This window comes from Hyperolius riggenbachi, chromosome 4 (genome assembly GCF_040937935.1).
Source record: "Hyperolius riggenbachi isolate aHypRig1 chromosome 4, aHypRig1.pri, whole genome shotgun sequence".
Classification (NCBI taxonomy): domain Eukaryota; kingdom Metazoa; phylum Chordata; class Amphibia; order Anura; family Hyperoliidae; genus Hyperolius; species Hyperolius riggenbachi.
In genome coordinates this window covers 10,817,600-10,842,426 of record NC_090649.1, presented here as the reverse complement: position 1 = coordinate 10,842,426, position 24,827 = coordinate 10,817,600, and the positions used below count along the sequence as shown (strand labels likewise).

At 49.0% G+C, this 24,827-nt stretch overlaps 1 protein-coding gene across 1 annotated transcript in view; it reads left to right on the top strand.

The window, feature by feature from the left end:
- Positions 1-17,343, top strand: part of LOC137571128 (putative nuclease HARBI1) — a 44,626-nt gene extending 27,283 nt beyond the window's left edge. The window contains exons 4-5 of the mRNA XM_068279854.1: positions 5,744-5,826; positions 13,467-17,343. Coding sequence (XP_068135955.1) covers positions 5,744-5,745 — 2 coding nt within the window. The 3' untranslated portion in view covers positions 5,746-5,826; positions 13,467-17,343. The remainder of the gene's footprint in view (positions 1-5,743; positions 5,827-13,466) is intronic.
- The last annotated feature ends 7,484 nt before the right edge of the window (positions 17,344-24,827 follow it).

Sequence of the window (24,827 nt, the reverse complement as noted above, 5' to 3'; positions counted from 1 at the left end):
AGGCTTCTCCCAGCAAGGCGGCAGATTTATGCGCGCAGACGCGCGCTCCAGGAACTTCTGCTCGGAGAAACCGGAAGTCGTCACGCAGAGGCGTCCCACGTGACCAGGAAGCGCTGCAGAGCAGTTAGCGGCAGGGGCCGCGGCGGGGCAGCGCCAGCTGGACGAAATGTATCAGGTGATTGGGGGTAATTATGCAAATCACTTTGCCGATAGTTGAAAAGCCACCTTTTTTCCCATATCTCAGATGTCGGCTGAGATCATGGAGGACGCTGCAGGATCCTCTACTGCATTATCTGTGGAACCTGGCTCTGAATCCTCTCTGGCAAGTAGTCTGCGGGGCATACTGCTTAGCTATTATCTAGTTTTGTTGGTGGTTTTTTCTGCTAAGAGGATTATGTAGCTAACATAGGCTTATTGTTTGTTTGTATTTTAGCCTAAAAAGTCTGACAAAGTGGATAAGTCGGGGACACATTCCAGTCAAGACAAACGCTCAGACAGCAAGGTTGAAAGGAGATGTGCTATTTGCAATAACCGTGTATCTTCCAGCTCTAGAAAATTATGCCAGTCCTGTACCGATAAAGTAGTGAAAAATGAGTCTCCTGCTGTATTTAAAGACTTGATGGGGTGGATGAGAGCTGAGATGGCTACAGCTATTAGGGAAATAAAGGACTCTGCTATGGCTTCCTCCTCTGCAGCCGATGCTGCTGCCTCATCTGTCACTCTGCCTCTAGTTAATCCACTTGCTAGTATTGTCTCTGATGCACCTCCTGCCTCTCTCCCACCAGTATCCCCAGCAGGCTCTATTGTGAATTTACCTCTCCCTATCGGTGCTAAGAGGAAGAGGTCTGCTGAGGATGTGATTGAATCCGATTTATCAGAAGGGGAGATTTCTTCTCTTGAACAACTTTCAGAAGAGGAAGTTGGGGAAAAAGGAGATAAATCCCAGAAATTTGCCTTCTCCCCAGAACTGATGAAAGATTTTATTTCTGCCTTACATAGTACCATGGGTATTAAAACTGAGCAGAAATCCTTGACACCCCTCGACCAAATGTACGAGAGCTTGGCGGACCCCCAGTCACATTTTATTCCTGTCCATTCCTCTCTCAAGTCTATGATTAAGAAGGAATGGGACATGCCAGAAAAGAGGGCCTTTTGGCCGCGATCTATGTCCAAACGTTATCCCTTCAGTCCCGAAGATTCGGGGTTTTGGGGTCCTCCGCCAAAGCTTGACCCATCATTGTCTAGGGTGTCAAGGAAGACTGACCTATTATTTGAGGATTTCGGGAATCTTAAAGATCCCATCGATAAAAAGATGGACAATATCCTACGTAGAGCCTGGGAGTCTTCCTCTCTGACCTTCAAGCCTGCAGTTGCATCCACAGCAGTGGGTAGATCAATGAAAACATGGCTTTTAGAGATGCAGGCCAAGGTTGCTTCAGGAGTACCTAGGGAGGAGATACTCAAAGATTTTCCCAACTTGTTTAATGCAGCTGATTACCTTACTGATGCCGCTGATGACTCTGTTAAGCTAACAGCAAGAACCACTGCACTAGTGAACTCTGCCAGAAGGGGAGTTTGGGTTAAGACTTGGGGAGGCGATAACTCGTCTAAGTCAAAACTCTGCGGCATTCCTTGTGAAGGGGGTCTTTTGTTCGGTTCTAAACTGGACGAGACCTTAGATAGAACAGCTGACACAAAGAAAAACTTTCCCACTAGGAAGAGATCTTTTCAGTTTAAACGGCCCTTTCGTGGGCCATCAAAGCCAGAGAGTAACGATAAAGCAAACACAAAAAGGAGATGGGCCCCTTATAGGAACCAGAGGAACAAGCCCAACAACCCCCCGATTACCAAGTCAAATAGACAATGACATCAGGCTCCCAGTGGGAGGAAGACTTTCCCACTTCTTCGAGACATGGCAGCTCTACAGAACAAATCCATGGCTCCTACACATTGTATTAGAAGGGTACAGAATAGAATTCGATGTCACGCCTCCTCAGAGATTCCTTCTCACTCCCTTACCTTCAAACAGGCTAAAACAGCTTGCTCTTCAGAACGAGGTAAAATCTCTACTCCACAAGAAGGTAATCAGGGAGGTTCCCTCATGTCAGAAAGGCCAGGGGTTCTATTCGCCAGTATTTCTGGTCAAAAAGGCTCAAGGGGACTTCCGCTTCATTATCAACCTGAAGGGTCTAAACAAGTCAGTAACATACAGAAGGTTCAGGATGGACAACATTTTGTCTGTGATTCGTCTCTTACAGAAGGACTGCTTCCTGGCATCCCTGGACCTGAAAGATGCTTACCTGCACATTCCTATCCACCTGTCCTCGCAGCAATTCCTCAGATTTGCAGTCCTGCTGGACGGAGAGGTAAGACACTTTCAATTTAATGCTCTCCCCTTCGGGTTAGCCTCAGCACCATGGTTGTTTACTAAAGTCATGGCAGAAGTACTTGCAGTCTTGAGAATGGAATCAATTAATATCATAGCCTATCTGGATGATTTACTGATTTGGGGTTCATCTGCAAGCTTAGTGAGTTCCCATCTTGACTCTTGCATAGCCTTCCTTCAGTCGTTAGGGTGGCTAGTAAACTGGGAAAAGTCTTCCTTATCTCCTTGCCAGAATATGGAGTATCTAGGGTTCAATGTTGATACTTTGAATGAAAGAGTTTTTCTCCCTGATAGGAAGATCTCTTCCATACTTAATGCTGTTCTCTCTTTTCAGACATCAAGAAGCATTTCACTGAGAAGGGCAATGGCGATGTTGGGACTATTAACAGCTTCGTTCCCTGCGGTTCAGTGGGGACAGTTTCACTCGAGAAGCTTACAGATATGGATCTTAAGAAGTTGGAACAGGAAGCAATCTTCCCTAGACAAGAAGGTGATGATCCCGCACGATGTCAAAGTATCGTTGCTATGGTGGCAGATTCGAGACCATCTTTCAAGGGGGCGTCTCTGGCAGTATCCAAATCAGACAATTATAACTACGGATGCCAGTTCGTGGGGATGGGGAGCCCACCTGGATCTTCTTCCAGCCCAAGGTCGTTGGTCAACCAAGCTGAGGTCTCGCTCGTCAAACAGCAGAGAACTGGAAGCGGTATGGCAGGCATTACAGTCTTTCAGCAGCCACATCAAGGGCCAGCATGTTTTGATAAGATCAGACAACAGCAGTGTGGTGGCATACATAAATCGCCAAGGAGGAACAAGGAGTCATCTTTTGTGGCGTCAGTCATCTCGAATTCTAAACTGGGCAGAGGCAAACCTGGATTCCCTAAGCGCCAGCCATTTGAAGGGAACATCGAACCATCTGGCCGACTTCTTGAGCAGAAAGACCCTGGACCAGAACGAGTGGACTCTCAAGCAGGAGGTCCTTCAACAGATTACGGACTTATGGGGGTGTCCGGAGGTAGATTTATTCGCCAGGAAAGTAAATACGAAGTATCAGAAGTTTTGTTCGCTCCATCCACGAGACAAGCCTTGGGCGATAGATGCCTTCTCCATGAACTGGGGTCACCATCTGATGTATGCATTCCCCCCATTGCCTCTCATACCCAAGGTCTTGAACAAGATCATACGGGATCAGGCTCGAGTGATATTGATCGCACCATTTTGGCCAAAAAGACCTTGGTTCACGTTACTACAGACTTTAACGATATCTCAGCCAATCACTCTTCCTCTCCTCCCGGACCTTCTGTCTCAGGGACCTGTGTTTCACCAGAATCTACATCTACTTCATCTTACAGCATGGAACCTGAGTGGAAATTGTTAAAGGCAAAGGGACTCTCTGATGGATTGGCGGAAACTCTAATCCAGAGTAGAAAGAAGGTGACTCGTCAGATTTATCAAAAGGCCTGGAGAGTGTTTAATGAATGGTGCAATGAAAAATCTATGCTCAATAACTCTGTCACATCCGTGCTGGAATTTTTACATGATGGTTTCCTGAAAGGACTCAGTATAAGCACCCTTAAAGTACAAACTTCTGCTTTGTCTGTATTTCTGGAGAGGAGACTGGCTCAGGAACACTTAGTGATCCGTTTCTTTGAAGCTTTAAAGAGGATTAAGCCTACTATAAGGTCTAGAGTACCTACTTGGGACTTGAATACAGTCCTTCAGGGGCTTTGCAAAGCTCCGTTTGAACCCTTAGAACAGGCATCAGACAAGATGGTAACCCTTAAGACTGCATTTCTATTAGCCATCACTACTGCTAGACGACTGGGGGAATTACAAGCTCTTTCTATCAAAGAACCATACTGTGTGATATCTGATGATCGAGTTACATTGCGGTTGGACATTGCCTTCCTTCCCAAGGTTGTATCGACATTTCATAAATCTCAGGAGCTGTATATTCCTTCTTTTTGTGCTAATCCAGCTAATGATAAAGAAAGAGAGTTGCATCACTTAGATGTAAGGAGATGTCTTCTTTATTACCTGGAAAGAACTAAATCATGGAGACAGACTGAGGCAATGTTTGTCATCTTTTCCGGAAAATCTAAAGGAAAAGGAGCATCTAAGACCACTCTGGCTAGGTGGATAAAACAGGCTATTGCGACAGCTTATCAGATTCAAGGCAGACAGCTATCTTCACCAGTGAGAGCACATTCGACGCGAGCTGTTTCAACCTCATGGGCAGAGAGGGCTGGAGCCTCCATCGAACAGATATGCAGGGCAGCTACCTGGTCCAGCCAGAATACATTTATAAAGCACTATAGACTTAATGTGTTAGCTAACGCTGATTTATCATTTGGCAGAAAGGTTCTGCAGGCTGTGGTCCCTCCCTAAATATATATATGTATCGTGTATATCGTCTCATTAGGGGTGCTGTCTGAGCAGACGTACTGGGAAAGACCAAAATTACTTACGGTAACGTCTTTTCCAGTAGTCGCGAAGACAGCACCCCTACAACCCACCCTGGGTACAAAAATAATAATAATAATAATAATAATAATATATATATATTATGTGTATGTGTGTGTATATATATATATATATATATATATATATATATATATATATATATATATATATATATATATATATATATATATATATATATATATATATATATATATATATATATATATATATATATATATATATATATATATATATATATATATATATATATATATATATATATATATAGATATAGAGAGAGAGAGAGAAAGAGAGATATTAAAAACATTAAGCATCATTTGGTGTCCGTGTCGTTTGTATAGAACTGAAGGTAGAGTGAGAGACTATGCCTATTTATACTATTGACCGCCTGATTATGCAAATTTTTTTAAATCTTTTGCAGCTTCCTGTCCGTTGCTCGGAGGGAGACAAGTCTCATTAGGGGTGCTGTCTTCGCGACTACTGGAAAAGACGTTACCGTAAGTAATTTTGGTCTTTTTTTTATTCAAAAAAAACCACATTGCAGCCTCCCTGGCAAAATAATTAAACCGCCAGGGAGGTTAAATACATGCATTTACCATAGACTTACATGACTTTCAGTCTGACGCCGATCGCCGTAGGAGACCGTAACGTTACGTATGTCCGCGCGTTAGGACACTTCCACCACAGCGTACCGCAACATGAGTAGTATGAACTCCCCCATAGACTAGCATTAGACTGTGGTTGGTCGCATAGCACCGCCCCGGTGTGAAAGGGCTCTCAGGGGAAATATTACAGGAAATGAGTTTGTATCAATGGTTTTACTCTCAGCTGAGTTTGATTAACAGGAAATTATTTTATTCTTTTCACCTCCAGGAATTCTTCCTCCTTGTGACGTTCATATTGAAGATTTTCTGTGGATAATACTTGATTTCATGCAAGGCCAAAAGACATGACAGGTACTCTTTTCTGCTCTCCCCCTGATAGTAGCAGCCATTTTCTTCCATGATGATAATAATATAGCAAGGTTAAAGAGGAGCTGTTAGGTATAAGGTCTCAGAGACAAAAAATACATATATCAGTAGCTAAACATTGGCTGTACTTACATTACATATGCATTTCACTGTCCACGTTTGGATTTCACAGAATCTTTATATAGTATTTGCAGAGAATGATGCTCCTGACAGCTCATGGCAGGTTCCATGTTTGTCTGTCTCCTATGAAGCCAATTGTGATGTCATATCCTCCCTGCTTCCTGATGATTCCACTCACAGAAAAGCTCATACTGAATAACACTACTGTGCAGTGAATGTTAATTAGCCATGTGGCTAGGAACAATAGCGGACTCCTGCAGTGTACTCTGCCTGGAGATTTATCAGTGCTGTGTGCTGTACTGCATTACAAGCTGTTGTAACTTGACCCTGTAACTTCTCACTAGCAGCCGAGGGGAGGGCCCCAGAATGCTTTGCTGTATGTTATGAGGCCTCTCGTCCTTTTAAGAGCTTTGGAATGCAGAGCCTTGCTGTCAGTACACATCGCAGTAATGGTGGCCATACATGGTACAATTTTTTCATACAATCTTACCATTTCTATGTAATATAAGGGAACTGCCTAAATTATCCTTTAATATATTCACTAAATTTACCCTTATACTACATAGACATGGTAAGATTGGATGAAAAAATTGTACCATGTATGGCCACCATAAGAGAGATTTTTAACTTCAGTATTGCCTTTTTGGCTTCCTTCTAAACTGTTTAACACAGGAGAATAGAGGTTTAAATTAGCTTCTGCAGCCTGACAGTTACTCTTTAAAGGACGCCTGTAGTGAAGCCTGCGCTCTCGGCTTCTGTGTTGATTTTTCTTAAAGGGGAACTGAAGTAAGAGGTATACGGAGGCTGCCATATTTATTTCCTTTTAAGCAATACCAGTTCCCTGGCAGCCCTGCTGGTCTATTTCTCTGCAGTAGTATCTGAATAACACCAGAAACAAGCATGCAGCTAATCTTGTCAGATCTGACTTTAAAGTCTGAAACACCTGATCTGCTGCATGCTTGTTCAGGGGCTATGGCTAATAGTATTAGAGGCAGAGGATCAGCAGGGCTGCCAGGCAACTGGTATTGCTTAAAAGGAAATAAACATGGCAGCCTCCATATACCTCTCTCTTCAGTTCCCCTTTAAACACTTTCTGAGTTACTGATACAAGCAAGCTTGCTGGTCATGTGATGTGACTCGTGTGCCTCCATTGGCCGTCTGCTTACTCTGGGCGTGTCACTCCGAAACTACCGAAGCCCAAAGATCAAGCAGTACAGGCGGGCATCTGGTTTATTTGAACTTTTCTGGCGCTTTCCATCTGTGATTGGCGCACAGCGATCACATGGTCAGGAGCCAGCGCCATTAGACGGTAGGGAGATTGATATCTATGCCCTGCCAGAGACCAGTCTCCAAATGGGGTGAAGATTTCAGTCAGCTGCGTTCTGAAGCCAATACAGCAATCCTGAAGTGCAAGTTCCGCAGTTACCTAAGTAGTGGGAAGCGTTAGGATGGTGCTGAGGCTCCCTGGATCCCCCCAGAGCTCCCCGCTCCAGCACTGAGACCCTCTTTGTCCTCTGGCTGTGAGCACGGCCATGGACAAGCTGATTCGCCCATGCCCAGCTAGATCCTTAACACATACAATTGAAAAGGATTGGGCCTAGTACTGACCCTTGCGGGACACCACTGCTAACGGTTTCCCATTCTGGGTTTGTTCCTGTTACCACCACTCTTTGCCTTCTTGTCCTTTAAAGTGTTCCTGAGGTGAAAGACCTACTTATCTGGGGCTTCCTTAAGCCCCCTTGCGGCCACTCGTCCCTCACTGTTACCCTGGGTATCTCCTGTCCCCGCAGTATGGCCCGGTAGCCTGGCTGAGTCGCGCTTCATCGCACATGCCCAGCCAGGTGTGCTTCCGCGTCTCGCTCCCACGGCTAGGAGCGTCCTGTGCTTGCGCAGTACTGCACAAGCTCCAGGTAAGTATGGTACCCGATATGTCTTGCATCTCAGGTACTCTTTTAGAGGGATAAGGAGGCTGATATTTATTCCCTTTCAAACAATGCAAATTCTCTGCTTCTAATACAATTAGCCATAGACTGAACAAGCATGCAGCAGATCACGTGACTGAAGTGTGACAGGATTAGCTGCATGGCTGTCTCAGTTGTTTTATTCAGACACTACTGCAGCCAAAGAGATCAGCAGGACAGCCAGGCAACTGGTATTGCTTCAAAGGAAATAAATATGGCAGCCTCCATATACCTCTCTCTTCAGGTGTACTTTGTCAAGTTCTTTACCCACAAACGTGTTTTCTCCTGGTGCCTGTGTCCTCAGCTTCTGCATTAGACTGTTGTGGGGAACAGTGTCAAAAGTCCAAGTACACTACATGTATAATAGGTTTCCCAAGATCTGCATTGTATTCATCACTTTAGAAAAGCTGAGCACATTGGTGAGACAGGACCTGTATGTAGGGCTCAGTCTCACTGACGTGCAGTGCTGTCCATCACCCCGAGCACATTGGTGAGACAGGACCTGTATGAAGGGCTCAGTCACACTGACGTGCAGTGCTGTCCATCACCCCGAGCACATTGATGAGACAGGACCTGTATGTAGGGTTCAGTCACACTGACCTGCAGTGCTGTCCATCACCCCGAGCACATTGGTGAGACAGGACCTGTATGTAGGGTTCAGTCACAGTGACGTGCAGTGCTGTCCATCACCCCGAGCACATTGGTGAGACAGGACCTGTATGTAGGGCTCAGTCACAGTGACGTGCAGTGCTGTCCATCACCCCGAGCACATTGATGAGACAGGACCTGTATGAAGGGCTCAGTCACAGTGACGTGCAGTGCTGTCCATCACCCCGAGCACATTGATGAGACAGGACCTGTATGTAGGGTTCAGTCACACTGACGTGCAGTGCTGTCCATCACCCCGAGCACATTGGTGAGACAGGACCTGTATGTAGGGCTCAGTCACACTGACGTGCAGTGCTGTCCATCACCCCGAGCACATTGGTGAGACAGGACCTGTATGAAGGGCTCAGTCACACTGACGTGCAGTGCTGTCCATCACCCCGAGCACATTGGTGAGACAGGACCTGTATGTAGGGCTCAGTCACACTGACGTGCAGTGCTGTCCATCACCCCGAGCACATTGGTGAGACAGGACCTGTATGTAGGGCTCAGTCACACTGACGTGCAGTGCTGTCCATCACCCTGAGCACATTGGTGAGACAGGACCTGTATGTAGGGTTCAGTCACACTGACCTGCAGTGCTGTCCATCACCCCGAGCACATTGGTGAGACAGGACCTGTATGTAGGGCTCAGTCACAGTGACGTGCAGTGCTGTCCATCACCCCGAGCACATTGGTGAGACAGGACCTGTATGAAGGGCTCAGTCTCACTGACGTGCAGTGCTGTCCATCACCCCGAGCACATTGGTGAGACAGGACCTGTATGTAGGGCTCAGTCACACTGACGTGCAGTGCTGTCCATCACCCCGAGCACATTGGTGAGACAGGACCTGTATGTAGGGCTCAGTCACAGTGATGTGCAGTGCTGTCCATCACCCCGAGCACATTGGTGAGACAGGACCTGTATGTAGGGTTCAGTCACACTGACGTGCAGTGCTGTCCATCACCCCGAGCACATTGGTGAGACAGGACCTGTATGTAGGGTTCAGTCACACTGACGTGCAGTGCTGTCCATCACCCCGAGCACATTGGTGAGACAGGACCTGTATGCAGGGCTCAGTCACACTGACGTGCAGTGCTGTCCATCACCCCGAGCACATTGGTGAGACAGGACCTGTATGTAGGGCTCAGTCACACTGACGTGCAGTGCTGTCCATCACCCTGAGCACATTGGTGAGACAGGACCTGTATGTAGGGTTCAGTCACACTGACCTGCAGTGCTGTCCATCACCCCGAGCACATTGGTGAGACAGGACCTGTATGTAGGGCTCAGTCACAGTGACGTGCAGTGCTGTCCATCACCCCGAGCACATTGGTGAGACAGGACCTGTATGAAGGGCTCAGTCTCACTGACGTGCAGTGCTGTCCATCACCCCGAGCACATTGGTGAGACAGGACCTGTATGTAGGGCTCAGTCACACTGACGTGCAGTGCTGTCCATCACCCCGAGCACATTGGTGAGACAGGACCTGTATGTAGGGCTCAGACAGGACCTGTATGCAGGGTTCAGTCACACTGACGTGCAGTGCTGTCCATCACCCCGAGCACATTGGTGAGACAGGACCTGTATGCAGGGCTCAGTCACACTGACGTGCAGTGCTGTCCATCACCCCGAGCACATTGGTGAGACAGGACCTGTATGTAGGGCTCAGTCACACTGACGTGCAGTGCTGTCCATCACCCCGAGCACATTGGTGAGACAGGACCTGTATGTAGGGCTCAGTCACACTGACGTGCAGTGCTGTCCATCACCCCGAGCACATTGGTGAGACAGGACCTGTATGCAGGGCTCAGTCACACTGACCTGCAGTGCTGTCCATCACCCCGAGCACATTGGTGAGACAGGACCTGTATGTAGGGCTCAGTCACACTGATGTGCAGTGCTGTCCATCACCCCGAGCACATTGGTGAGACAGGACCTGTATGTAGGGCTCAGTCTCACTGACATGCAGTGCTGTCCATCACCCCGAGCACATTGGTGAGACAGGACCTGTATGTAGGGCTCAGTCTCACTGACATGCAGTGCTGTCCATCACCCCGAGCACATTGGTGAGACAGGACCTGTATGTAGGGCTCAGTCACACTGACATGCAGTGCTGTCCATCACCCCGAGCACATTGGTGAGACAGGACCTGTATGTAGGGCTCAGTCTCACTGACATGCAGTGCTGTCCATCACCCCGAGCACATTGGTGAGACAGGACCTGTATGTAGGGCTCAGTCACACTGACGTGCAGTGCTGTCCATCACCCCGAGCACATTGGTGAGACAGGACCTGTATGTAGGGCTCAGTCACACTGACCTGCAGTGCTGTCCATCACCCCGAGCACATTGGTGAGACAGGACCTGTATGTAGGGTTCAGTCACACTGACGTGCAGTGCTGTCCATCACCCCGAGCACATTGGTGAGACAGGACCTGTATGTAGGGCTCAGTCACACTGACGTGCAGTGCTGTCCATCACCCTGAGCACATTGGTGAGACAGGACCTGTATGTAGGGTTCAGTCACACTGACCTCCAGTGCTGTCCATCACCCCGAGCACATTGGTGAGACAGGACCTGTATGTAGGGTTCAGTCACACTGACGTGCAGTGCTGTCCATCACCCCGAGCACATTGGTGAGACAGGACCTGTATGTAGGGCTCAGTCACAGTGACGTGCAGTGCTGTCCATCACCCCGAGCACATTGGTGAGACAGGACCTGTATGAAGGGCTCAGTCTCACTGACGTGCAGTGCTGTCCATCACCCCGAGCACATTGGTGAGACAGGACCTGTATGCAGGGCACAGTCACACTGACGTGCAGTGCTGTCCATCACCCCGAGCACATTGGTGAGACAGGACCTGTGTGTAGGGCTCAGTCACACTGACGTGCAGTGCTGTCCATCACCCTGAGCACATTGGTGAGACAGGACCTGTATGTAGGGTTCAGTCACACTGACCTGCAGTGCTGTCCATCACCCTGAGCACATTGGTGAGACAGGACCTGTATGAAGGGCTCAGTCACACTGACGTGCAGTGCTGTCCATCGTGACGCACCCCTCATACTGTCTGGAATGCAGGTTGTATGAAAGTCTATAGACTGCCATGTTACCGGTCACAGTACAGCGTGCGTTCCAGAGTGGCTCATCATAACAAGGCCGGGTACATCCTAGCGCGGTGCATGCATTTTTCCAATGGAATGTCGCCCCCCACGTGTGGGGTTTAGCGTGTTTTGACACACGTGTTGAAGAGTTGAAACACATGCACGGAATCCTGTTTGTGCATGCGTTGTTTGAATGAGCCCTTATTAAACCCGCGCTGATGATATCAAGCAATACATTTTTAAAGAAGAAAAAAATTCCATACGCTTATTTTTTATTTTTATTTTTTTTACAACTCTATGGTAAAATGTCACCTGAAGCGATCACAGTCATTCATTGTGTGCCGTAGTCTTTGTTAATGTTGGTTTAGGCGTCATATGTGGAACTTGCTGCAGAGCGCACAGAAGACAGACAGGAGGTAGCAGCCAATGAAGCCAGACCGTGCCTATTACCTGTGAGGATTATTAGAGTGTATAGATAGATTGAACGCTCGCAATGGCCTCAATTCTGGTGGCTATGGGAAGTAAATATTTGTTTTTGTAGGTAAAATACCTCATGAGGTATTTTCCTCTTTTTTATAGCAATTCTGAAAGATTTTTCTCCATTTCCGAACATGAGGTAAGACATGAGGTAAGACATGAGGTAAGACATGAGGTAAGACATGAGGTAAGACATGAGGTAAGACATGAGGTAAGACATGAGGTAAGACATGAGGTAAACATGAGGTAAGACATGAGGTAAGACATGAGGTAAGACATGAGGTAAGACATGAGGTAAACATGAGGTAAGACATGAGGTAAGACATGAGGTAAATGCATTAAGTGAGGTAAAACATGAGGTATTTCAGCAGTAAGCATGCAGTAAATAATGGTAGTCTTTAATTCTCTTCCATAAGTTAGGATAGTCTTTGGAAAATGATTTTTTTTTTTTTTGAGGGGGGAGGTGTATTTGATTATGTAGAAACCTATGGAAAGTCTATTTATAGGCATCCTTATTAAAAAAAAATTCCAGTAAATATTTGGAGTTTTATTTCTACTATTCTTTTCTATTACACAGCCTGAATAGGAACGACACTAAACAGCAATAGGAACGCCACTAAAAACTGCAAAATGCCTACAAATTGACTTCACCTCCAGGTACTGGCCGGTCCTAGGCCTCTTGCACACTACATGTGATTCCAATTTTTTTTTATCTGATCCGATTTTTGAGTACGATTACAAGACGTAGCAGCAGGCAGTTCGTTTTTTAATCGGCTTCACAAATCGGATCAGATAACAAAATCGGAATCGCATGTAGTGTGCAAGAGGCCTTTTACCATGTAGAACTTACGTAGTATTGTGTAGGAAGATTAGGTTGTTCTGAAATCACTTTTCTTTGCAGGCTTAGAGTAGCTCTGAGAAGGTCCTATCCCAGATTTTAGGGGCAGTTTACCACTTATAGCGATTGTATGTGTATGGTATATAGATTGAGGTTACGGATGGTGGGTGGTCTATGTCCTATCAGATTGAGAATTTAAGCAGGCAGACCTGGGGGGGAGGGGGGTGACAGTCTGCTCTTAGAATTACTGAATGAACCATAAATTAGAGCTTATGTAGCTCACATGACAAGAATGTCTTCTCTTTTCTCCATTCGGGGTAAGGTGTCCTAAGGAAGTCCTCCCTATGGGAACAGTACATGTGGCACAAGCATTATATATACCAACTTTCTGTAACCCACCGCCTCTCTAGTTCTCTACATTGCTTTGTTTTGACCCATTACCTGCTGGTCACGCTTCAATATTTTTCTTTTGCTTTTCAGACAATTCACCCTGAAGTTCTGCACTACAAGGTTCCCAAATCTGTGGATTGTTCTGAAATACTTCCTTCTGTCTTAAAAGACTGAAACTGTGACCCCTCCCCCCCCCTCCTTTTCCTTGAGATGGACCAGTCAGGGGTCCGGCCTGTGGTGCTGATCCTCCGACACCCTTGTTGCCTGAGACTATGTGGTACTGTACACCGGCTGATGCTGCAATACCCCAGCAGCCTGGACCTTCGCCTGGCCGGGGGTGCTGCACTAGGTTACCTAAACTGTTACATATCTGTAGCTGTGGAATAGATTGATCTCTCCCAGCAGACCACAATGGAATAACCCAAGGATATCCTTGCAGTGTTAAAGATGGATTGAGAAACGGGCTGGTCCACCTCAATCGCAATATGCTGAATGACTTGATCCAAGGACATTCCTACAGTATTGAAATTGGATACAGGAACATCCCTTCCGCACTAGAGGTGAAATGACCCTATAACCACACATGACGATGGAACGATCTCAGGAACATCCCGCAGTTTTAAAGATCAAATGATCTGAGGAACAACCCAAAGGTTCTGGAGAGGAATTAGTCTCAATACCACCTCTTCCAGAGATGGACTACTCCCAGACGTACCCCTAACGTTTTGGAGAAAGGCTGAGGAACACCCCTAAAATTCTGAAGAGGGAATGTTCCCATAACCACCTCTTCCAGAGATGGATTATTTGACGGCACACGCCTCGATATTGGGATAAGGATGGCCCCACATACATCTGTGATGCTTCTCAATCCTGATCCTTAGATCTTTGGGAATGATCCATAACACTAATAACTTGACAGAATAAGCTAATATCTCTTTGGCCTCTACAGCTTCAGAAATAGATCATCACTGAGATTTTGGTCACTTAAAGGAGACCTGTCCGTTGAGGTTTTCATTTCATACAAGGACAGTTCACTGTATGGTTGGCTTAACTCAGCCTAGGGGTGCCCTCACTGTTCTGGGGTGAAGTGAGATGACCCCACACCCCATGAAGGCCTGGTGATGTGAACACTATAGAACTTTAGCACTTATATTTGAAATCTGCCTCTTTGTAGATGAAAGTTCATTAGATGAGTGGTTGCCAGTAGATACTTGAGTGTGAGTGCGTTGACTGTTGAATGGGACTCAGAAACCAACCCTAGGTCTCGGGTGGCCTGACTCCTGAGCATTGAGAGGCTGTGGTCTGCTGGTGGTGGTCCATTTATGGCCTCCATTCTGAAAGTGAATCTTTTACCAGATTAGGGCATAGATTGGGAAAAGGCTAGAGCTACAATGGTAATTTTATTTGATGTATCCTCTTGGGATGAAGAGCTTTATCTCCTTATTTTCAACTGCCTCGTTTAAAGCTCCATACTCATGCTTGAACGAAACGAACAATAGGTGAGTCGAAAATTGTTTACAAAAAAGTGTCCCAACGATGGTAAAAGATGGCAATTATCATTCATGCAGACCGGTCTGTCCTGGCGGATTGGCTCAGACGATAGTCGGTGTCAGACGTTTGTATTGAACCATAATAATTGCTCCATTCAAACTAGTCACGTGGTGAATTTCAGGGGTCCTCATTTTCGCACTTCTGCCAACGATCCGATCCGCAGACTGTCGTTGTGCTCTCGTTGAATTCAACTGCTCTTTAGCCTAGTTCCTTCAGCGTAAACAATTGGGGATCGCTTGGTTTTTAACAGCAGTGATTGAGCGTGTACATTGAAAATAAAAACAAATGCATTCCGAGATATTCTCTCTCTCAATATCTGAGGATTTATCTCTCTGACATAGTCCAGATCTCATCTTAGCAGACTCCTCCCCCGCTAACAGCTGCTTCAGTTACACCAATGTATTTTGACCCACCCCAGATATTTGGTCTGTGAGATTTCTTCAGCTGCTGGGGTCTGGGCTACACAGTGTCTGATTGCAGGAGATCAGGAGAGGTGACTCTTCGGGGGCGTGTGCTTTATTTGCAGTACACAGTGACGGATTGCAGGAGATCAGGAGAGGGTGGCTCCTCGGGGGCGTGTTCTTTATTTGCAGTACACAGTGTCTGATTGCAGGAGATTAGCGGAGGGTGACTCCTCTGGGGCGTGTGCTTTATTTGCAGTACACAGTGTCCTGATTGCAGGAGATCAGGAGAGGGTGGCTCCTTGGGGGCGTGTGCTTTATTTGCAGTACACAGTGATTGCAGGAGATCAGAATAGGGTGACTCTCGGGGGCATGTGCTTTATTTTCAGTACACAGTGATTGCAAGAGATCAGGAGAGGTGACTCCTCGGGGGCATGTGCTTTATTTGCCATACCCAGTGTCCTGATTGCAGGAGATTAGGAGAGGGTGACTCCTCGGGGGCGTGTGCTTTATTTGCAGTACCCAGTGTCCTGATTGCAGGAGATCAGGAGAGGGTGACTCCTCGGGAGCATTTGCTTTATTTGCAGTACACAGTGTCTGATTGCAGGAGATCAGGAGAGGTGACTCCTCGGGGGCATGTGCTTTATTTGCCATACCCAGTGTCCTGATTGCAGGAGATCAGGAGAGGGTGACTCCTCGGGGGCGTGTGCTTTATTTGCAGTACCCAGTGTCCTGATTGCAGGAGATTAGGAGAGGGTGACTCCTCGGGGGCGTGTGCTTTTTATGCAGCACATAGATTTTAGGAGTTCTGCCACCCATATAGCTCAGTCCCATCTACATGAAGAGGTGCCACATGGACTGATACTTACCACTGCTTAACCACAGATCCCCTCTGGTGCTGTTCAGGAGGCACAAACCAAGGTCTGGGCTAAGCCCCATGCACATGCCTTACAATCAGGCGTGTGTACGACAGCGCCCTCCCCCAACCCACAAGCCATCCACCAGGCGGATCTACTCATCACTAGCGACGCCTACCCCATTGTTAGCGCTGCTCCCCTCCTTGCCGTGTGATGTCACGCATGTGCCGCCCGTCTGCCCCACCTTCTCGCATAGCAACAGAACACATAATCAGCTACACAGCCGTGTGTGCAGCCCGGCCCAGTGATGTCGCCCAAGAGAATCATCACTGGTTGCTGAGTGTATGGAGCTGGAGACATCCAGGAGACCAGGGCCCAGCTTGTATCTGCTTGAGATCAGGAACATTGGTGATTGTAGTGAGCAGCGGGTATCACTCGACAGGTGAGATGACTGGTGGTTGAGTAACGTGTCTCTCAGTTATCCTTCACGTTCACTTCAGTGTTCTAAGGGGGCGGTAGATGGGGTTGCAGTTGTTACAGTAGCCGTATAACTTAAGTAGCTGCAATAGCGGTGTGATTGCTCGAGGGGGCGGTAGAAGGGGTTGCAGTTGTTACAGTAGCCGTTTGACTGAAGTAGCTGCAGTAGCGGTGTGATTGCTCTAGGGGGCGGTAGATGGGGTTGCAGTAGGCATAGTAGCAGTGTGACTGAAGTAGCTGCAGTAGCGGTGTGATTGCTGTAGGGGGCAGTAGATGGGGTTGCAGTAGGCACAGTAGCAGTGTGATGGTGTGCAGACAGTATGCGTGTGACTGAAGTAGCTGCAGTAGCGGTGTGATTGCTCTAGGGGGCGGTAGATGGGGTTGCAGTAGGCATAGTAGCAGTGTGACTGAAGTAGCTGCAGTAGCGGTGTGGTTGCTGTAGGGGGCAGTAGATGGGGTTGCAGTAGGCACAGTAGCAATGTGATGGTGTGCAGACAGTATGCATTTGACTGAAGTAGCTGCAGTAGCGGTGTGATTGCTCTAGGGGGCGGTAGATGGGGTTGCAGGAGGTTCAGTAGTAGGTGTGATTGCTGTAGGGACAGTAGCTGTGATTGGTTAGTTTTCTCTTTAAAGAACTGCAGAACATGCCAGCATTCTATAATAAAAGTTAAATATACCCGACTCCCGTGTCCAGACTGAACAATCTCATTGCGTCCTTAAAGGGAGTCTGAAGTAAAAAAAAACAACAACACATACTTACCTAAGGAGGGGGAAGGCTCTGGGTCCTATAGAGGCTTCCTGTTCCTCTCCTTGTCCCGTCATTCCTGAGTTGGCTCCTCCATTAGCAGTCTCCCATGGGTCTTAGACTGCTCTCTTCCGCTGTGGGAAGCTTCAGAAGTCTTCAGGAGCACTCGGGCTCCCAAAACCGGGCCACTCCAGACTGCGCATGTGTGAGCGCCCTCTCTCGGGCACTCTCGCGCGCGTAGTACAGAGCCTCCCGTCTTCGGTAGCAATAGGGCTCCCGAAGACTGCTGAAGCTTCCCGCGGCGGGAGATTTAAACCGGGTAGCCAGCGTAGGAACAAGGGGATGAGGAGAGGAATGAGAAAGCTCTATAGAACCCAGAACCTTCCCTCTCTTTAGGCAAGTATCGTTTTTTTCTTACATTTTCGGCTTCAGACTTTAATAGAAACATTCAACGAGTGGTGATACGCAAATACAATGAACATTATGCACATTTGGAGCTGACAAGATCTGTAAATTTGCTGAGTCAGGTTTGGGAAATGGCTAGGGATGTTCAGAAAAGCAGATTTCCGTTTCTGACGGACTTCTTCTTTCCAAAAAGTGTTTTTCCGTTGTACGCTATTATTCAGAATCCGCATTTCCAATCGCCAACTGCGGTTAACATCTGCTTCCTCTAATTGGCCTAATACTTCCGAGTCTTCTGATTGGCCTAAAATTTCTGCGGTAATCAGATTCCTGCAGTATAATACTGATTCTCCGATTGTTCCAATTCTTCTTGTGATTGTCCAAATACATACATGTCAAACTCCGGCCTGTGGGCCAAATCTGGCCCTCGGAGCCATCAGCTTTGGCCCTCAAGTGATTTCTCCACTTTACATTATGTTTGGCTCACTCTAGACCACCAGGGAAGCTATATTGGAGGGTAAGCCCTAGATCACCAGGGAAGCCATATGGAGAGGGGGACAGAACTTGTATAGGAGAGTAAAGGGAGCCACTAGACACAAGGGAACTGTACAGGGAAGGGGAAGGGCCCTAAACATCAGGGAATTGTATACATGAGGGAGGAGGACCACTAGATACCAGGGAACTGTACAGGGGGGCGAGAGGGGCTGCTAGACACCAGGGAACTGTATAAAGGAGGAGGGGGGCTGCTAGACACCAGGGAACTGTATAGGGGAGGAAGGGGGGGGGTCACTAGAAACCATGGAACTGTATAGTGGAGGGAGGGGAGCACTAGACACCAGGGAACTGTATAGGGGAGGAAGGGGGGTCACTATACTCCAGGGAACTGTATAGGGGAGGGAGGGAGGGGAGCACTAGACACCAAGGAACTGTATAGTGGAGGGAGGACCACTAAACATCAGAGAACTGTATTGGGAATGGAGGGGGGGGGGTGCTATTAGACACCAGGAAACTGTATAGGGGATAAGGGGGCCACTACACACCAGGAAACTGTAAGGGAGGGCACTAGACTCCAGGAAACTGTATAAGGGAAGGCAAGGGCAGTAAACACCAGGGAACTTTATAAGGGAGGGCACTTGACACCAGGGAACTGTATAGTGGAGGGAGGACCACTAAACATCAGAGAACTGTATTGGGAATGGAGGGGGGGGTGGCTATTAGACACCAGGGAACTGTATAAGGGAGGGAGGTGGTCACTAGACATTCAGGTCAGCCGTGAGTTGGTACCAGAGCACAGTTTTGCCTCTGTATTTGAGTTCCACACCCCTGCCCTAATGCATCAGTCTGGGGAACGCTGAATTTCCATGGAAATCTGATTTCTGCTGGGGAAAGCCGACAACCTCTGCTGTTTCTGTATCTGATTTATTTCCTCAGTGATATCCCCATCCCCCAATGTTTTTTGTTCTTGTGGAAGTTGTGCCTCTGCGGATGTTTTCTGCGTCGCTGAATACGGCTCGTATTGAGGCTGGACTCACCCGGGGCGGAGGAGAAAGCTGGGAAGAGTCGACTTATAAGATATTCTGGGAATATTCAATCCTCTTAAGCTGGAATGTTTTATTGACTCAAGTATAAGTCTACCCAGAAACATTAGTGGCTGCACATGGGACTCAGGATGGGTAAATCACTGCACTGCATACAGTACTGCAGCCAACTCAACTCCACTCCTCCTTCTGCTGCCCAGTATTTCCCGCCCCTTTCCTTGTTAATTCTTGTGGCCAGGACTTTCACACCTGTATTTCCTGTCCTCAAAGTACCACTTACCACAGGGTACATTGCTGCAAATGGGAATGTCACTATTAATGCACACACTTCTCAGTGATGCCCAGTGACTCGTGTATAAGTCCAACCCTATACTTTTATAAAATGAATCGGACCTACATTTCTAGACTTATACTCGAGTGCATACAGTAAGTTGTATCAGTGTTGCCTCATGCCAAGATATTACAAGCAGCATCTGCTTAAAGAGAACCTGTCATAAAGAAAAGTGCCACTTACCTCGGGAGGGGGAAGCCCCTGGATCGTAATGAGGCTTCCCCCCTCCTTTGCAGCAAGGAGGCAGCCCTCAGCAGCAAAGGGCGATATCAACCTTATGGATCCACCGCAGACGCATCACCATCTTCCCCCTCCCATCAGGAAATAGCCGAGTCCGATAAAGTCCGTTCTGCTGCGCAGGTGTTTCGCCCCTGCACAATATCCACCTGATCGGACCACTTCCTCCGGAGCCCGAGGGGGGGAAGGTGGTACTGCGCCTGTGCTGGATCTCATAAGTAAATATTGCCGCGTACTGCGGGTGCTGCTGCCAGTGAGAATATACCCTTCAAGGGGATCCAAAGTCAGAGGGAGGCTGCCATATTTATTTCATTTTAAGCAATGCAGATTCCCTGGCGGTCCTGCTGATCCTCTGCCTCTAATATCTTTAGCCATAGCCCCGGAACAAGCATGCAGATCAGATGACTGGATTAGCTGCATGCTGGTTTCTGGTTTGTGATTCAGACTTTACTGCAGCCAGAGGGACCAGCAGGGCTGCCAGGCAACTGGTATTACTTAACAGGAAATAAATATGGCAGCCTCCATACTCCTCTCACTTCAGGTGAATAATGCTATGTTGCTTCATTACAAGGAACACATATATGTACAATAGCCACTCAGGACTCTATATAATGGCTGATGTGTGATGGGGTCAGTCCATTCTATATTCTCCATTATGAAGGACAGAAGTGTGTGGAAAGTGCCGGCAGAGACGCTAACGGGAATCTCTATAACATTCATTTTTATTGTAAAGTGTACCTGTGAGGGGATAAAAGGTCCAAGCTAGATAGTCACCTCCGTAGAGGGAAGCCTCTGGGTAATGCAGATTCTTCCCTCATCCTTGACTGCAGAGATTCAGCGCTGGGACCTGCCGAACATATTTCACAAGAGCTGGTCGGATACGGAGTCGTGGCCACGCCCCGTCCGTGTGCAGGTGTGACCTGTAGTAGCCAAGTGCCACCTGTGTGAGAGTTTTACCTCTGTGCATGAGCCGCTCAGTGCTACTGGGGTGGCCACGCCCCATCCGTGTGCAGGTATGACCTGTAGTAGCCAAGAGCCACCCGTGTGAGAGTTTTACCTCTGTGCATGAGCGGCTCTGTGCTACTGGGGTGGCCGCGCCCCGTCCGTGTGCAGGTATGACCTGCAGTAGCCAAGAGCCACCTGTGTGAGAGTTTTACCTCTGTGCATGAGCGGCTCTGTGCTACTGGGGTGGCCGCGCCCCGTCTGTGTGCAGGTGTGACCTGTAGTAGCCAAGAGCCACCTGTGTGAGAGTTTTACCTCTGTGCCTGAGCGGCTCTGTGCTACTGGGGTGGCCACGCCCCGTCCGTGTGCAGGTGTGACCTGTAGTAGCCAAGTGCCACCTGTGTGAGAGTTTTACCTCTGTGCATGAGCCGCTCAGTGCTACTGGGGTGGCCACGCCCCATCCGTGTGCAGGTATGACCTGCAGTAGCCAAGAGCCACCTGTGTGAGAGTTTTACCTCTGTGCATGAGCGGCTCTGTGCTACTGGGGTGGCCACGCCCCGTCCGTGTGCAGGTATGACCTGTAGTAGCCAAGAGCCACCCGTGTGAGTTTTACCTCTGTGCATGAGCGGCTCAGTGCTACTGGGGTGGCCACGCCCCGTCCGTGTGCAGGTGTGACCTGTAGTAGCCAAGAGCCACCTGTGTGAGAGTTTTACCTCTGTGCATGAGCCGCTCAGTGCTACTGGGGTGGCCACGCCCCATCCGTGTGCAGGTATGACCTGCAGTAGCCAAGAGCCACCTGTGTGAGAGTTTTACCTCTGTGCATGAGCGGCTCTGTGCTACTGGGGTGGCCACGCCCCGTCCGTGTGCAGGTGTGACCTGTAGTAGCCAAGAGCCACCCGTGTGAGAGTTTTACCTCTGTGCATGAGCGGCTCAGTGCTACTGGGGTGGCCACGCCCCGTCCGTGTGCAGGTGTGACCTGTAGTAGCCAAGAGCCACCTGTGTGAGAGTTTTACCTCTGTGCATGAGCGGCTCTGTGCTACTGGGGTGGCCGCGCCCCGTCTGTGTGCAGGTGTGACCTGTAGTAGCCAAGAGCCACCTGTGTGAGAGTTTTACCTCTGTGCCTGAGCGGCTCTGTGCTACTGGGGTGGCCACGCCCCGTCCGTGTGCAGGTGTGACCTGTAGTAGCCAAGAGCCACCCGTGTGAGAGTTTTACCTCTGTGCATGAGCGGCTCAGTGCTACTGGGGTGGCCACGCCCCGTCCGTGTGCAGGTGTGACCTGTAGTAGCCAAGAGCCACCTGTGTGAGAGTTTTACCTCTGTGCCTGAGCGGCTCAGTGCTACTGGGGTGGCCACGCCCCGTCCGTGTTCAGGTGTGACCTGTAGTAGCCAAGAGCCACCTGTGTGAGAGTTTTACCTCTGTGCCTGAGCGGCTCAGTGCTACTGGGGTGGCCACGCCCCGTCCGTGTGCAGGTGTGACCTGTAGTAGCCAAGAGCCACCCGTGTGAGAGTTTTACCTCTGTGCATGAGCGGCTCTGTGCTACTGGGGTGGCCACGCCCCGTCCGTGTGCAGGTGTGACCTGTAGTAGCCAAGAGCCACCCGTGTGAGAGTTTTACCTCAGTGCTACTGGGGTGGCCGCGCCCCGTCCGTGTGCAGGTGTGACCTGTAGTAGCCAAGAGCCACCTGTGTGAGAGTTTTACCTCTGTGCATGAGCGGCTCTGTGCTACTGGGGTGGCCACGCCCCGTCCGTGTGCAGGTGTGACCTGTAGTAGCCAAGAGCCACCTGTGTGAGAGTTTTACCTCTGTGCATGAGCGGCTCTGTGCTACTGGGGTGGCCACGCCCCGTCCGTGTGCAGGTGTGACCTGTAGTAGCCAAGAGCCACCTGTGTGAGAGTTTTACCTCTGTGCCTGAGCGGCTCAGTGCTACTGGGGTGGCCACGCCCCGTCCGTGTGCAGGTGTGACCTGTAGTAGCCAAGAGCCACCCGTGTGAGAGTTTTACCTCTGTGCATGAGCGGCTCTGTGCTACTGGGGTGGCCACGCCCCGTCCGTGTGCAGGTGTGACCTGTAGTAGCCAAGAGCCACCCGTGTGAGAGTTTTACCTCTGTGCCTGAGCGGCTCAGTGCTACTGGGGTGGCCACGCCCCGTCCGTGTGCAGGTGTGACCTGTAGTAGCCAAGAGCCACCCGTGTGAGAGTTTTACCTCAGTGCTACTGGGGTGGCCGCGAACAAGGAGGAGGGGGTTCTGGCGAGCATCAGAGGGGTGAATGGATGGAGGATTGGATCATCCAGAGGCTGAGGTGAGTATCTATTTACTGTTTGTTTTCCCACACAGGTTCACTTTAAAGGGGAACTGAAGAGAGAGGTATATGGAGGCTGTCATGTTTATTTCCTTTTAATCAATACCAGTTGCCTGGCAGCCCTGCTGGTCTATTTCTCTGCAGTAGTATCTGATTAAAACCAGAAACAAGCATGCAGCTAGTCTTGTCAGATCAGACTTATAAGTCTGAACCACGGAAACACCTGATCTGCTGCATGCTTGTTCAGGGGCTATGGCTAATAGTATTAGAGGCAGAGGATCAGCAGGGCTGCCAGGCAACTGGTATTGTCTAAAAGGAAATAAACATGACAGCCTCCATATACCTCTCTCTTCAGTTCCCCTTTAAAGAGACTCTGTAAAAAAAAAAAAAGTTCCCCTGGGCGGTACTCACCTCGGGAGGGGGAAGCCTCAGGGTCCCAACGAGGCTCCCCCACTCCTGTAGCTGCAGGCAGTCCAGCGCTGGCTCCCCTGAAGTGTCCCAGAATCCTCCCTCGACAAGGCTGACAAGCGCTGATTTATTTCCCTTCCCTGGCTCCAGCGGGGGCGCTGTTGTGGCTCTCCGCACGGAGATAGGCGGAAATAGCCGATCTCTGTCGGGTCCGCTCTACTACGCAGGCACAGGAGACTTGTGCCTGAACTGTAGAGCGGGCTGTCAGCGATCGGCTATTTCTGCCTATCTCCGAGGCGGAGGTACAGTAAATATTTACATCCCGCTGTTCGGAGGGGCACAGCGAGACCGCCGTGGGACCGAGGAGGACGGGGGAAGCTTAGATAGGATCCGGAGGCTTCCCCCACCCGAGGTGAGTACCCCCCAGGGGAACTTTTTGTCGTTACAGGTTTCTTTAAGATTCATTTTTGTTACTCCCCCAGCACTTTCCACATTCCTGTGTGCTTGATAAAGGATCGTCCAGATCCGAAACAGGTTCCATTACACAGCATTTACTACAGCTCATGGGTATGCGAGTCTTTTATCTGCCTGAAAATGGGGCATCACTAAAGCACCCCATTAGGCAATAATACCCCAAGGAGTTCCTAATTATTGTGTAGTCTGAATTAATGGTGTGATGATGATCGGCATGGAGGAGTTTTGAGGCAGCCATTGCTGACAGTGAGAAGAATTAAAGAGGAACTGTAACGGCAAAACATCCCCTGGGGGGTACTCACCTCGGGTGGGGGAAGCCTCCAGATCCTAATGAGGCTTCCCACGCCGTCCTGCGTCCCTCGGGGGTCCCGCTGCAGCCCTCCGTACAGCTGTGACGTAATATTTACCTTCCTGGCTCCTGCGCAGTTGCTCTGACGGCTGTCGGTTCCGAAGTAGGCAGAAATACCCGATCGCAAGTCTCCGGCGCCTGCGCAGTAGAGCGGACCCGACGGAGATCGGGTATTTCCGTCTATTTCCGAGCCGAATGCAGCCACAGCGCCCCCACTGGAGCCAGCAAAGGTAAATATTGAAATTACAGTCGGGCCTGTCGCCGGCTGTTCGGAGGGCTGCAGCGAGACCCCCGTGGGACGCAGGACAGCGTGGGAAGCCTCATTAGGATCCGGAGGCTTCCCCCACCCGAGGTGAGTACCCCCCAGGGGATCTTTTTAAAGTTACAGAGTCTCTTTAATGAAGATTGGAAGGTAGATGATGACACCTGGGGTTAGATACACTAA